Source organism: Pholis gunnellus (genome assembly GCF_910591455.1).
Source record: "Pholis gunnellus genome assembly, chromosome: 4".
NCBI classification, from domain to species: Eukaryota; Metazoa; Chordata; class Actinopteri; order Perciformes; family Pholidae; genus Pholis; species Pholis gunnellus.
Genome location: NC_136530.1, coordinates 6,331,501 through 6,347,706, shown reverse-complemented (window position 1 = coordinate 6,347,706; position 16,206 = coordinate 6,331,501). Strand labels below are relative to the sequence as shown.

General features: G+C 44.9%; 1 protein-coding gene across 1 annotated transcript; it reads right to left on the bottom strand.

Moving 5' to 3' along the window:
• Positions 1 to 3,378: 3,378 nt before the first annotated feature.
• On the bottom strand, positions 3,379 to 15,549 carry rgl1 (ral guanine nucleotide dissociation stimulator-like 1). The gene is made up of 18 exons (XM_079157721.1): positions 15,355 to 15,549; positions 12,750 to 12,860; positions 10,809 to 11,017; positions 10,636 to 10,710; positions 10,299 to 10,489; positions 10,081 to 10,205; positions 9,713 to 9,928; positions 9,416 to 9,519; positions 9,208 to 9,292; positions 8,633 to 8,722; positions 8,222 to 8,308; positions 7,766 to 7,798; positions 7,507 to 7,628; positions 7,070 to 7,159; positions 6,779 to 6,962; positions 5,954 to 6,205; positions 5,749 to 5,863; positions 3,379 to 5,320 (listed from the first exon to the last, which is right to left on the bottom strand). The coding sequence occupies exons 1-18, from the start codon at positions 15,397 to 15,399 to the stop codon at positions 5,133 to 5,135; spliced, it is 2,322 nt and encodes a 773-aa protein (XP_079013847.1). The 5' UTR covers positions 15,400 to 15,549; the 3' UTR covers positions 3,379 to 5,132.
• Between the last annotated feature and the right edge of the window lie 657 nt (positions 15,550 to 16,206).

Sequence of the window (16,206 nt, the reverse complement as noted above, 5' to 3'; positions counted from 1 at the left end):
GACTATATCAGTTTGAGAGATGTAGAAACACGTACCATAGAGTATAAAAGGGCCTGGATAAGGAAAGTAAACAGAGATTTGCATTATTGCCGAGTGGATGTTGTCACTGTGTCAACTGGACGCATGAACGTGACCCGATGAACTCGCTGTGATGAAAGGCTGCAGATAACCCGGCAAAGAGTGTTTTAAAAGGGTCACTCTCAGAAAATAGTAAGTATGGACACAAAGTAACTGAAACTTAGGTTTCTGGGGAAAACAATATTTTACATTTTTGGTTTAGAAAAAGTTTTGTTCTTAACCCAGTGGTATTGTCGTTTAAATATTCAACAGAATAATTTAAGAATAATACATTTTAATGAGTCTTTTGGGAGCCTTGTAGAATCCATTATAGCAGACCGTAGGTCAACTACATCAGATTATTAAAAAACGTTTTATTATGTGAACACATTTTAACCTTTCTTATCTCATAATTCACTCTCTAGCCATACACAGATACAGATTTATGAACTTAAAACAATGCTAAAATAATACACAATTGTATTGTGATGGGATGTGAACCATTAGGCCTGCACCGCATGTCTCGGTTGTCTCTACGCCTGCCATTTGTTTAGGTTTGGCAGTCCCTCCACACATCTGAAATTGTGTTCTTTTGTACCTAATTAGCTCTTGAACTGCTCTCCAGCTCATCTGATTCAAACATAAAAACAACTAGTAACCATCCACTAATATGGTGCATTATTAGCACTGAATGTATGTGTACCTGAAGCACAGAGACCTCCAACTGAGAAGGTCTGACCCCCGAGTCAGAGCGGATATCAGGATGATATCACAAAACAGGATGTGTGTGTGTGTGTGTGTGTGGGGAGGGAACTGGACTTTATTGCACAAACACTTTGATATCTTGCTGCATAATCAGTCAAGAAGCTGCCAGCATGAAGGATGAGCTCTGGCCTCTGATGAAACAGCCTCTCCAGCATTCAAAAGGAACATGCAGGCTTCTTCACAAAGGTTTGAACATTAAGTGGTCGAGAGTATTTTGCTTCTTCGATATTTTTGCAGCACATTCATTTGTGGATAGCCAGCATGCCTGCTGAGTTTATGTTGTGCTTCTGGTTCTCATTGCCATTCCTGCAGAGCATCTTTTGCCCCGTGCATTATGTATGTCTCACTGATGTTTATCTGCTGTTTTCTTTGTAGTCTGTTGGCGGGATTTTATGCGCTCCCCAACCTCACTGTTTTCTTTATGGATTCACTGCGGTTTGTACTCTCAAGTATCAAGCTTTTTTCTGTCAAATGAAACCAATATTTTAAAAAAGAAATTGTAAATATGGTAATTTTCTATTTTGTAAATAGCAGGAAAAAGGGAGTCACAAGTGAGTGTTCATAGCTTGTGGCAGTGAGGAGCGTTGTGACGCCTACAGCCCGAGGGCAGCAGCATGAACTCAGAATACAGAGGACGATACTGGTCAAAATACTGGAGGCCTTTCACAAATTAAAACACAGTGCAGAGAGGCTCCAGTGTTTTCATTACAACTACGCAAGACTAAATATTGATCTAGAATTTCAATAATTGACTGTGGTGTAAAGTGTGTACCACATTTTAAAAGTACACACAGTTTTCTTTCTGGTTGAGAGGAACAAAGAGACCTGAGCTGCATGCACACAAACGAGGACGGCAGTTCTAAAGCTTTTGGGCTTCTGACCTCTCGTGTAGAGGGAAACACAATGCACACTCAAAGAAATCATTACATGACAGTCTTCTTCAGGGTATGGAGGGACAAAAAACAGCTCCACAAGCAGGGGGGATAAGAAGCAGGTGTGCTCATCACAGTTACTTATTAGGGGACGAGCACATAGCTACCTGATCCATTGGGCATTTAAAAACGATGTTAGAAAAGCTGCTTGAGGTTGTACAGGGATAAAAAAAAAAAAGTCCACATATGGATATCAGAAAAGCTAAGTGTCTCATAAAGACACACATTAAGAGAGACTCAACAGATAACAGTCAGGGAAAAATCAGAACCAGCTGAAGAGGAGAACTCAAGGAACAAACGTTATACCTCAAATAAATTTAAAATGGACACATTAGAAGTTAATATATTAGAAACAATATTTTAGAGTTTGTTGCCCCTCTGATTTATCCTGCGACCTCTTGGCTGGTGTTGATCCTCAAATTAGGAACCACTGAAATTGGCATTGGATTGATTTTCATGAAGTCACTGGAAACTTACCCTTAACTTAACTTAAACCATAACCAGTATGTGCTTACCCGTAACATTGACCATCTTAACCTTAATTATTGCAGGAACCGGCTCACCCTTTCTTTACATACGACACATACACTCTATTTATGTTCGATTTTTCTCTTTGTTCAATTTTGTGTTGCCTCTCCTACATTAACTGATCGAAACAATGTTCAATATGCTTGTTTGGCTCTTTGATTTTGTCATTAGTGGCCTATTTTGGAACAAAAACACAACGATTCATAGTTTTAGGTGATTATACAACAATGCAAACATGGTTATAGATATTATATTACATTTTGGTCAATAAATCCCCCTAAAATCCTACACACTGGTCCTTTAAATGAGACTACAGGGCTCTTGGATTTTACTATTTTATAAGTTGTTGTCAAGGATGTGTTTATTGTCTTGAAACAATGAAGCACTCAAGTAAGACATGTATAAATACACACTTTAACACCACATAACCCACATTGAAAATGTGATTGCTTTCTTTCATGTGGTTTACTTGTGACTGCTGAAGTTGAACATTTCAACATACTCCTGATTGTATAGATAAGAATATAGATATATATATTCTTATCTATATATATATATAGATAAGAAGTGCACGTGTTTTGACTAAAAAGTGAAAGTCAGAGGCCTGTAAAATAAATGTTTACTCTAAAGTTATGTCTGTTTTCATTTTTATTTTATAAATTCCTGTGAATGTCAAAAAAATGCACGTTTGTCTTTGAATTCCTGGAAAAGTGTTTGACCGAGCACAGCAGCTTCAGCTTCAGGAAAGGAAGGTCGTGACTGCTGCATTCAACTCAGCAGAAATGTCTTCCACTCAGCAAAATAACTTGGGCTCCGTCCAGAGCAGCCTGTGGTCCTTTTCTTGATCATGTTCATCTGAACAGGAACGAGCGTGTCGCCACAGCACAAGGGCAAAGAGACACGTTCACGACGGATCGATTGTGTGCAGCTGTTGTTTGTGTCGTCATATTTGATGTGCTTTGAAAAAAACACAATGAACAGAGTTGTGTTTGAACAAAACTATAATAATTATAAAGTTACTCATTATGAAGTCGGAGCTTTCTCCAAAGGATGAGAGGGAATCAAAAAACAAACAGGACAACCACCATAACAATGATAATAATTTATTTATTCAGGTAGAGTAAGAGTCTTTGGCAGTGAAGAACACAGGGACTGAGGGGGATTTAATGAGAACATTTTAAAGTGAAGTGCTGCACGGAGACAAATGATTGGCCCAACTGGACCATTAACACAAGTCCAACAGCGAACCAGTTCTCCCAGAGGGAATGTAACATCGACCAAGGAACATTAACTGGTTGGACAAATTGGCACTATAGCGTGTATGATCTGCAGGAGTGGATTATAACGGAAAGAGACAGAAGAAAAAAAAGAGGCTCAAAGGAGTGTTTATCTGCAAATGACAGGTGAGAAGTGTCGCTGTGAAACTATGATGGTGTTGGAAACAGATGGGTGTTTACTGTGTGAGGAGGTGCTTGGCTTTGGCGCAATGAAGTGACGTGTCCCTAAGTAAAGAGTTCCACATGCATCACAGTAAAATCTGGCACTGCCGTCTTTTATTTAATGACCCTCTGAATGTGTTAACATTTACTTCACCACTCTCCAATCTGGCACACGTGTCTGGTTTGAATTGCGTTACGAAAACATATAAAAAAAGACACAATTACAAACAAAAATAGAAATTCATTTAGTGAAGGGGGGGGGGGGGACACCACTTACAGCGCGGCTTTTTCACTCTTCTATATTCACATCCCATTGGCATCTCCTACCAACTGACAAGTGCAGCTCTATAGTTCATATAATGAAGGGCAAAGAGGTACAAGTATAAATCAGTTTGAGACACTTTGCGTGGCGTTTTTTTCCATTCCAGGAAGTCCGTTTCCTCCTCCTCCCTGTTCTTGCACATCAATTTATTTATTTATTTCAAAACGAATCTGAAAATGTGGAGAGGTGAGGAAACATCTCCCTGGATTAGAAAGTAGCACAGGTTTCATCTCTACACCCTGAAGATAGGGTAGGTAAGGCCGTTAAAACAGTTGCCATGGACTTGTTAAAACCAAGTAAGGGAACCAATCAGAATGCACGGAACATTCGTCACACAGCTCACAACATGAGAGGGGCTGAATACACACAAACACGGTGCACACTGTGCACGAGCCGGACACGGCAGGTAAACATGCCCGACTAGGTAAAAATAATGACGTCAGAGCTCCTGTCAATCAATTAATCAATTAACATCATTCAGAAATACTATCAGAGGTCCGTTCATTCATTCATCGGTAAAGGCAACAGGACTGGACACTCAGTCCACTTCTCCTTCTATTCCACCATCGCTCTTCTCTTTCTGCATTCATCACACTTCTATTACCACTAAAGTGAATCTTCAGCTACACAGACTTCACGAGACAAACAGAAGTTCAGTCACTATCAGAATACTGTTGGAGGTCAGGAGTTTGGCTGCTCCCATAACAATGTGCAAAAACCTGCTGTTGTAAAGAGCGGCGGCCACTAGGGGTCGCTGTTTCACTCGGTCACAGGCATCACTGGTTCAAAAGTCAAGTCCCACTGGCACAGCGGTCAGTCACGCTACACATCCGTGCTCCGTATTAAGGCTGGGAAAAGGACAGGGAGGGATGGCACAGTTCAGGGTGAGACTCAACCCGGCAAGAAGAGAGTCAAAGTGGAGCTCTTAAAAAGTCTGAAGAATCCTTGTGTTCCTTCTTGGTTCCTCCAGAGCTCCTCGTCCATTCATCCCTCCAGCGTCTTCCTCTAAAATCCAACAGTTCACATCAAATTGGTGCCCTGTATGATTAGTGGCGTAAGGGCGAACCGCTGGGTCCCTGCAGTCCGGGGTCACAGCGTGACCTTGCTGAGTCTCAGCGACAGGCTGGAGCGGTGCTGGGCGCGAGGGAGCGTGGAGCTACAGCGGCTCCGCAGCTGGACCGGCCGACTCGCCGAGCCTCGCACCCGCAGCAGGAAGTCGTAGTTGGCGGAGGTGTTCATGGCGTAGAAGACGTTGGCGTTGTCGGGGATCACCAGTTCTGAAAGGAGAAGATGGAGGAAGGCGGAGAGAAAGCAGACATTATGAGTACAGTTTTAGCTCTTACTGATGGTGTGATACTTTTAGTCTGCAATACATGGGTCATTGGGGGTTTCCTGTGGTTTGAAAAACAGCTGATCGGTGGAAAAGATTACAGTAATTGAAACGCTGAATTGGAAATACTGAGGGTAGTTTTTTCTACCACAACAGCTTCTGCTTCCTGTATTTATTGTAAATATATGACTGTATGCTTTGGAATTGTACAGTGACACATCTTTTTGGAAAGCCCAACATGTAGCTATCTACCTCTGATCAGGAGTGTAGGTCTGAATAATGACAAAGGTACATACATAGAAAACAATCGCCTGAATCCCATCCAAAAAGATCAACAAGGCTCAATCTAGAAGTAGAGCTTGTTTGTTTTTTTACCTCTCTCCTCAGAGATGACTTGTACCAGCTCGTATCCCTCCTCTGGCTCCACCTCCAGGTTGTGCTTCGCCGTGGCTCTAGAAATTACAGCCGGAGTCTTGTCTTGATTGGTCAACTATTTAGGGAATAAACAAGAAATTACTCATATATCATGTAAAAATGTAAACCGAGAGCATCTCACTCAAACACAAACATATTTATTTACCAGTATGCTCTTGTAGAGATTCCCGTTGCCTTGCTCCAGGCTCACTCTTATGATGCATGCATCTTGGGCCTGGGTGTTATAAGCCGGGGTTTGACTCGGGATGCTGGGGGACATGGGTGTGAGAGAGATGGAGCGTCTATGGGTGCAGGGGGGCCCGGGGAGTGAGGGAGACGCGGGAGTCACGGAGACGCTGGCTGTCGACGAGCTGGTGTCCATGGAGTGGAGTGAATTACAAGAGGAGGATTCTGATAGCTGAGGAAACATAGAAGCAGAAGTTAAATACAGACACACAAAAACCACGAGGGGATCATTTTCTTCCACAAATGCACTGAACCATAATGCGTTCAATTGCAGCCATTTGAGGTTACGGGAAACAGTTAGATTTTATTTTATTTTCCCTCATAAGACTTCAAAATGTATGTAGATTTTTCTAACTAGCTAGTAGGCTCATGTCATTCCTGAGAGACAGAATAAATGCCACGATAACCAGCAAGTATAATTTGATTATGCGTTCCATAAATTTGGCAATTACAATTTCCACTTTGTGTTATGTGATTTTCTGGCTGTAGTAAATACCCATTAACATATGAGGTTTAAACTGTACAACAACAGCACCTTATTTCGTGCAATTTTAGTTATTTACACGACAGTGAATTGCACCACTTCAAAAGTGTTAAATCGTCTGTGACATATTCGGGGAAGGGTGTTAAGGGGAAGGGTCCTAAGAATACATTAGCAACACTAATTCCCCAAAACCAATCATTTTCACACGGCCCCCTAAGTATGACCAGTAATGAGCACGTTCTCTGCGGCGCTGTGGCCCACCTTGTTGTGCTGGGAGTCGGAGGTGTGAGTGGGGGTGAGGCCCTCGCTGTCTGACGGGCTGCTGGAGTCACTGGAGGACACGCTGACGGAGTCCATGCTCTCCCCTGAGCTGCCAGTAGGAGGCGAGCGCAGAATCTCTCTGACTGGAGAACTGGCTGCATTGTTGTCTGGTCCAAGAAACAGCCTGCCAAGTTACGGAAGTATGGTTATTGGATAATACAACAAATGGGTCACAGCAACCCAGTGCTTACATTTTTTGTCAACATCTTTTTTTTCCCTGGATGTACTCACAGGCTGAGCCTCTTCACCATGCTTTTTCGAGGTTTGGGTAAGGTTGGACTGCTGTCACCGAGCCCTTCAATCTCGCAGGACAAGGCGTAGCTGCATGAGAGAACATTGATAATAAACCTTAGACATCATAAAACAAATCATGTGAGGTTGTTTTTTTTTGAGAACTAATGAATTCCTGAGTAAGAGAGAGAGAGAAAGAGAAAGAGAGGACAAGAGAAGGAGGGAGAGAAGAGAGTTCACAGAGCAAAAGCAATAAGTACAATAGAGCAGTAGGGAGGGAAGACACGACATCAGAAGAGGCGAGGAAAGCGCACAAAGAAGTCTGTTCTTGTCCTTTTGTGAACAATAGGTCCAGCAGACCATGAGCTCAAGCAATAATGTGCTCGTTATCTAATGGATAATCAAGGAAGAAGGTCTTCAGAGCAAAGCAGCAGTACCTTTCCTCCTCACTGAGCTGAACCTGGCTCTTAAACCAGCGCAGGAAGGCCGGCTCTGGACCCAGACAGTAGCTGTTGCAGGCCGACTGGAGCAGCTTGATCTGAGCGATCACCTCGAACTCCTGCAGAGAGACAGAGAGAGAGAGAGAGAGAGAGAGAGAGAGAGAGTCAGACATGTGGCGCACGTCGGCCGAGCTCATCCTGTGACAATTGTCGCGGTGCACTCGTGTCAGATCGGGACGCTGGCGGCTACACTCACCCTGCGTCTCTTCTCGAAGTTGTTCAGACCGCCCTGCGGAGGACACAAAGAGCACGCTGTCAAGACCCTGGACATCGCATACCAATGGCTGCTTAGACAAACAGCGCTAGGTGGACCACTTCAACAGTGGGCCGGCAAAAATTCCACACTCACTCATGGAAACTTACGCCCTGGGTTTTCTGACAGCGGTTACACAGATAGGCTCTCAGATCAGCAGAGCTGTGTAAACTCGCAGACACATGCTCTCAAATATTGTGACACACACACACACACACACACACACACACACACACACACACACACACACACACACACACACACACACACACACACACACACACACACACACACACACACACACACACACACACACACACACACACACACACACACACACACACACACACACACACACACACACATCCAGCAGGTGGTTATGGATTTCTTTCTTCTTACCTCTACTAGGTCAGGCAGGGCTGTATCCAGCATGGTCAGGTCAGTTAGAAAGGTCCCTAAGTATGGTATTGTTCCTTGCATGGCTCCCTGTGGAGAAAGACACACACACGTTTAAATAAACACTTCAAAAAGGATGCCACAACAAAGCCGGAGACTAATTTACACTCGTGATTTACAGATGCCAGGGTGGGTTTTTGTAAAATACAACACAGGCTTAATGTAAGTACAGCACAGTGCACTGAGTAAACAAAGCTGAGCATGTGGTCTCATCCCACTGGAGAGGCTAGAACTCGCTTTACAGCACATTGCTTTAGAGGAATGTGTTGCTTTAAATTACGAAGCTCGGTTTTAGCGCTCTATTTGTCTGGCGTTTGTCGCAGAAAGCTCGTGGTGAGGCGGGCTTTGTCTCACCATTTCCTTCTGCAACTGTAGTCTCTTGTGGGTGCGTTTCTGGTGCTCCTTGGCACAACTCTCCAGACTGGCAAACTTTGAAGTGCCTTCCTGTAGGGCAAACAAAACAAAAGCAGCTTTAGTCCTCCAGATTCTCTCCATGAATGAAGGATGTTTTTAGGATGTGAGAATAACATCTACCCACGTTAACACGAGGAATTTATTTCACAAAGGGCACTAAATGTGTTACTTCATAATTTGAATGATCCCTCAGATATTAAAGGGGACATATCGTGCTCATTTTCAGCTTCACACTTGTATTTTGGGTTTCTACTCAGTCTGTCTGCCTGAATATACTCTCGCCTGTCTCTTTAAACCCCCCTCCCAAAAAAAGCCTGTTATATGCCCGTAAAAGCTTGTTATAAAAGGCACAGTTTCTGAATATGGGCTGCTTGCATTTCTTCATGCATTGAGTGTTTTCGCACTTTCACAGTGTTTATATAGCACCCAGACCTGCTTTATTATCAAAACATACATAGAAATCTCACTTTCTACAATATGGGACCTTCAAAATAAATGTCGAAGTTAGAGCTCACCCTCATGAGGAGCTCTCTGCTGGTCAGGTAGTTGTTGTGATCGGAGAAAATGTCCGACAGTTCCTCGAATGTCTGCATGCTGTCTCTGTGTGAAGCATAGAGTCATGTTAGCTCAGGGTCACGGACATATCAGCTAAAATACATGTGTAAACATCTCAGACGGGCTGCTGAATCCTGCCAAAATGCTGATTCTTCCATCAGGACTTACTTGTGCACACAGGCCCATGCCCTTTTCAGCCTGTACAGAGGGTTGGACTGCAGCGCAGACACAATGGCTCGCAGAGACGAGAAGTTTTTGCGTATTCGACACTCCTGTAAGAAGACAAGGACGGTCACAACACGGCCCGTTTTCGTCACAGGTTTATAGATGAATTTGTGTGTGTGTGTGTGTGTGTGTGTGTGTGTGTGTGTGTGTGTGTGTGTGTGTGTGTGTGTGTGTGTGTGTGTGTGTGTGTGTGTGTGTGTGTGTGTGTGTGTGTGTGTGTGTGTGTGCGCTTCTGCCAACCTGAGCGATGTCTATCCAGCGCTGGATGACCCGCGCTCTGACATGCGGTCTGATCTGCCTGTGTTTCAGCACTGTGCTGACCACGCAGGCCGCCACAGCATTAAACTGCGTGATAGTGGCCCGGATGGTGGGGGCGCTGTGCTTGTTGTGCTTCTTGTCCCTCTGAGACCAAACAGAGCCCAGGCAGTGGTGGGGCACAACCTTTTTAAACAGCAGCTGGAGCAGAAAAAAAACAAAAAAAACAACAGGCTGACGTTAGTATGACGACACTGAAGAAACACTGCAGGAGTGTAACCTGCGTGACCTTTAGCTGCTACGCGCCGCGCGCCGCCAGTCCACCCGTTTCCATCTCGCTTTGCTCCACTTACCGCATCCATGTAGGTCAGCTGCTCGGCCACCAGGTCGGAATCAAACGACAGGAAGTCCTCCCGGACCTCGATCTCCACTTCCTCCTCTTCCCCCAGGCAGAAAGAACTGTTGCCGTGGAAACCAGCTGAAAGCAGGCAAAATACAGGGGATTTGACTCAGAGGAAATTCTATCGAAATATATGTAATAAAAAAAGTTTAAAAAAAAAAAGACACTTACCATCTGAGTCGTCCACGCTGGCCTGACTCTGCAGCTGCTCCAGCAGACCCTCTGCCCGCCTAAGAGCCTCGGAGCCCGGCACGGTCCTGCGCAGGTAGTCCATCAGCCTGTGGAGACACGGGTAGTCAGGGGGCTCCTGGAAGTCTTCGGGACACTGGTCCAACCAGGCACGCAGGATCAAGGCCAAGGCACTGTGGAGACAGCAGGGAAAGGTTTGAGTGTTAAGAGAGCTGGCAAGGGTAGAAGGATAAATCAGATATATTACGTTACTAAAAGCGTTATCTATTGAAAGCTGTCCATATGGAACTGATGAGGAGGATGGAAAAATGTAACTCACCTTCTGATGGCTCCGTTGGGTTCAGAGCCTTTGCATTTGCCTGCGTCTTGCAGATTTTCCTCCACGCTTCCATACCTGCAGCAGAAAATAAGTAGAGGGCATATTCAAAACCACTAAAACGTACAGGCCGTGCATTATTATGGGCCGTATGCAACACTTCACTCCAGCCGCACCTGTCTAGCAGCAGCTGCAGGACAGTCTGTGTGCTGGCGAAGGCTCTGTAGGTGGACAGGAAGATGGAGGTGTAGGTGAGGTCGTTGTCTCCAAACGCCGTCAATAACGTCTCCACCAGACGCTCCAGCGTTCCAGCGCGGATACTTCGGATTTTGCAGGTCTCCAGCTGGCTCACCGTGTGGCCGGGAGGCAGGCGATCCCCCTCCGCCTAAACACAGGCGCACACATCATTTCACACTGTTAAATCACTGCAAGCTGAACTGCGGAGAGCTATTATGCTCTGTGGTGACTTGGCTGGTGCTTCCAAGGCTGTGCTTTGCTTTGTCTGCATCGCAGATTAATACTCGAGTCGGGTCGTCATCGTAAAGCAATTTGTCAGTTAAGCTTTAAAATGGTGAAATTACAGGAGTGGTACAATTCACCAGAAGACAAAAAGGTGGAGGGAGGAAGCAGTGAGGACAATCATAACACTATATATAATTCTGATATCTCCAGATGTGTCCGACTATTGTGTCTACAGGGAAATAGACTGAGAGGTTACAAAACAGGCAGGGAGAGAGAGCAGAGGAGGCGGTGGCACAGACGCGGAGAGAAAGAGACCCTGGTGAAGTTAGCACGCTACAACAGGAAACGCTCCAATCTGCTTTTAATCACAGCAGGCCCCTCCTCCACCGTCCCTCCAGACGGAGAGGAGGACAGCACAGCAACGTTCTCCCACCACTTCCATCTGATAGCAACTCGGTGCACCAAAAGACGCCCTATTACTGATCTCTGTGAGGTGACCCACTGTGCGGTCACACACACACACGGGCTTAACTTTTACTATTCACAATCAATTAGAACCGAGTTTGCAACCAAATCTGCCTCAACAGGCTGTAAACACACATCAGAGTACAATCCCACTAATGAACAGTAATTGCTGTTATTCACTGACAATTGGCTGTTTATAGTAAATAAGAATGCCTCAATGCTGATCGCTCTCCATTCTACTCCACTCAATAGACAGCACTGTGTAGAAGCACCCATGATGTTTTAATTAGCTGGAAATACAGTTGGCAGCTCATGCCGTCAATACATCAATACAGTCTTAAAGCCTCAGAGCTGTTATCCATTTCTTCTATTATGTGCCAACCGCCATGTCAGCACAAAGAGACACCAGTGGTACAAACAAACTAACAACACAAGATCTGGATTTTCTTTTTCTTGCAAACAAAAAGGCATCTGTAATTTCTATTACGCTGCGTTGATGCATTCCTTCGATAGGAAACGCACAAGAGGAACTAAAGAGCTAATTGGCCCTTCTGTGCAGTATAATGACATACTGTACAACATCTTATTATGCTGGTATAAACAGCCCAGTGGAGGAAACAGCAATGCTTCATATGCACTGGAAAAATGCACAACTCAAGGAAAAGCCTTTAATACCCCACCTTTTTTTTTTGTCATACCAGCGTTTTGTAAAAACACTGCTGAACAGGGGAGCGAGCCGCTTTGTTGGCAGTCGGTAAAGTCAGGAAATCACATGCTTTGGCTAAACAGTCCAGGTCTGGTGAAACTGTTGATTTCCAGCTTAAAAGGTGTCGTCTAAACTGGGAGATTTACGGCTCAAATGTTAAAGCAACAGAGCAAAAAGCCGAGAGACGCCCCACTATTGAAAGACACCGTCTGCTTTAAACAATACAGATTAGGTTCTGTTTTTTATGATGAGCGGCCTGCACACAAGACTGCTTTTACAACACAATCTACTTCATGGTAAATTCCAAGGCAGGGACTATTCCACTTTGGGTATAAATCAGCAGTTCACATTCTGCAGAGCAACAGGTTAAGAGAGTGGAAAGCAGCATCAGGTTTTCATTTGTGTAATCTGTTTCGCTGAGAGTCAAAAGCTTTGTCAGCTGTGATTCTGTCACACTGCGAGACATCAGACGGGGCCTACTCACCCCGAGCCATCTCGCCCCCTTGTTGGCCGCCTGCTGAATCTGAACCCTCTTCAGTGTCACATTGTAGATGGCTCCTTCCTCGACTTCCTCCCCCCAGTCCTGCACCGAGCTCTGCAAGGAGAGAGTAAGAGGGGAAACGTTAGAGGCCTGCAGAAGAAACGAGAGGATACTAACTTCCGAGCGTCATTGCAATAGTTTAACAAAATGGGAACTGACATTTTTGGAAACTTCTCTGAGAAAAGCAGAAGGGAGCATCAGAAGAAAAACAAAACAAAGAAACACAAGTAAAGCCCTCAAACAGACTAGTAAAAGAAGCTTCAACGTGCAGTAAAACATAAAGAATGACCAACTCCCCAACCCCCACCACTGCAGCCTGCCAGGCCTCCCTCCCTCCCTGTCTTTTACTCCCTCTTTTATTCCCTATCCATCTCTTTCACCGTGTCCCCTTCTCTCTGAGGTGAAGTCAGAGCTGGACTGCTTTACTTAAGCTCAGAAAGCTGGAGATAAGAGCCAGAATGGAGAAAGTCTCCCAAACAAAACCCCCCCTACATAATAAAACAAGACACGCTGATACGTCTCTGTCGGTTTGTCTGAGTAACTACACAAGCCAAGAGAGCTTGACTACAAGTGAGAGCACAACCACACTTAAAATCAGAAAATAGTTCTGCGCTCATCTTGCTCCAAATGCAAATGTGTCCGAGTCCGGTTGTAAATCACTGACAAACTGCAGAGCGCGTGAACAAACAGAGGGAGCCGAGTGGAATCAAAATATGAAACTCCTGCTCGGAGAGAGAGCCCGAGATATGCCGAGACATCAACACACTGTGGAGACAGAGACAAAAACAGAGACGGCGAAAGAGAGGGACTGGCCTAATATAAACACCACGCATGCAGTATAATGAGCAAGTCCTCCTCACACACACACACACACACACACACACACACACACACACACACACACACACACACACACACACACACACACACACACACACACACACACACACACACACACACACACACACACACACACACACACAAACAAAGGGCAGCGGCCGCCAAGATCACTCTAACTTGTCCCCACTTTCATTCACACAGCTCAATGGCAAAGTCCACACTATTCCCCAATCAGACAGGCTGCCAGAAAAGAGGTCAGAGGTCAAAGTCGCCGTTAACAGGCTGAATGGACGGTCGTGGAGCCCGGTGGCACTCAGCCATGACTGGGCCGTGTTTGGGTTTGAACAGAAACATGTGATGCTGAAATGAAATGAAGGCCTCAAACCAAAACAAAAAAAAACACAAAGAGAGAGAGAAAGGGAGAGGAGTAAAAAAAAAAAAAAAGAGATCTTAACTGGCTCTGGCAGATGAAACCAGTAAGCATGTCTGTGTCAAAAGCTGCATTGGTCTGAAACATGTCCACATGCTCGTCCCCATACCCTGTTCAGCATCTTGTCTTAAGGTCAGCAACCGAGTAAGTGCACATCTCGCTCCCTCTCTGTTTAGCTGCTGCTGGCGCAGAGACAGATAAATACAACAGTGCATGAGTCATGAGGTCCACACTACTCCCAAAACAATAGCGAGAGCTCTCTGCGCTGGCCGGCCCGGGATGCTGAGTTCACAGTCTGCACACACAGCCGGCTTTTTGTCAACCACTGAGCTGGAGATGTTTTTGAGAGCAGGGCTTTAAAAAAAAAACAAAAAAACAGCTCTGCTCGCTTTGTGCACCAAGTTTGGGGCTTATTGAGAGACAAAGTTCCACAAGCTTGCATGGGAACCAAAACAGCCTGTCAGTGTGATATTTCTATTCACAAGATAATACAGGCCAGAAATATTACACAGCAGATAAGGCTGCGTTTACAGAGAGCACAGTATATCAAATGGCCCTGGGTAAGGTGTAAACAGAAGATGGGTTGTTTACTCTGCGCACTAACTTGAATCCTTCACCAAGAAGATGCTCAAAAAGAGCACAGTGAGGACACTAAGAGCAAATAGTCACTCCATCTCTGCTCAAATAGGTCTAATCCACCTATCAGCTGTGCGTGAAACAATACTCCCGAAATAACAACAACAACAAAATGTTTGGGGCTGATCTGTTGGCTTTTGTGCTTTCCTGGCCTGGACGCAGCTGGGACCCGTGGGGAGACAGGGATGGCCCCGGGGCCTCGCCAATTGTTCCCTCTTAGTTTCGCTGCGGGCCCCCAGACAAAAGTTTTCATATCCACCATCAGGGAGGGGAGAGCTAACGGATCGAGTTCATATTCTGGCTGAGTCAGCATGGGATTTTTAAATTTTTACATTATCCCACCCAGTTTCCAAACTTTGCGCGACATCTTTACGCACCAACAATGTAGATGTAAAGCCTGGTAAAAACAATTAACACTCAATGTTCAACTGTTCCCCCGCTGTTCCCCTCCTCCTCCTTCTCTTCTCCCCTTTATCCACTACTTTCCCAAGCCCACAAACACCCCCTCCTTCTTCTCCCCCCCCCCCCCCCCCCCCCCCCGATCTCCCTCCCTCTCCCCCTCTCTTCAAAAACCACAAACAAACAGAGCACAGGATGGGAGAGCACGAGAGGGTCTTTTTTTGTTGTTGTTTTGATTGTTACCATTTTACTTTTCCAGGCGAATTTCATGGTGAGCGTTTCTTTCATGATCCGGGGACAGCATCAGAGCTCGGGTATAATCCGCCAAGGAAAAAAGAAGAAGAAGAAGAAAAAGACGTTCCTGTATTTTTAAATCAAATCTTAGATCCCCGCTGAAAAAAAGATCTTCTCCTTCAACGCGCACACTTTCTACCGCTCAACTCCAAACTCCAAATCGTCCTCCTCTGTCAGTCAGCAAGCTTTCCCCTCTTCTACTGAATGACCGAACTCCGCCTTCTTGCACTCACAACAGTCCCGTTGAAACTCCTCCTCCTTCCTTTTTGTCCGACTTCCATCATACTCACTGCACTGTGCGTGCTCAGACGTAAGGTTGTGATTTCCGTTTGCGCAATGAATACACCACTACAATAAATCTCTTTCCCAAGAAATAGCACTCGTAAAATATTTTCATAATGTGTTTATAGCAGTTGATAAACCCTAAATCCTTATGTTTTATACAGCAGGCTATACAGTACAGGTTTTGTATTGGTATTCTTCTTTTTGTTGTTTTTTTGTCTCGTGTTTTAGCTTGTTATCAATAAGAAAACATTATTTGAAAAAAAAAATAGATGTAGCTATTGGGTGTTTTTTCTTTAGTTCGTGTCTAAATGCATTGTGTAGAAATGTAGCTGCATGAGGCAAATATTTGACTTCAGCAGTCAGAGTCAAGTCGGTAGACCCATGTCACTGTAAGGTCTGTGGTTTTAGTGCAATACTCCTTTTCTTGTTTCACCCAGACAGTGTTTTCTTGAGCGGAGGTATGGTAGCCATTAACACGTGCAGGGAATGTCACTATAAGAAGACCATAACTCTAGG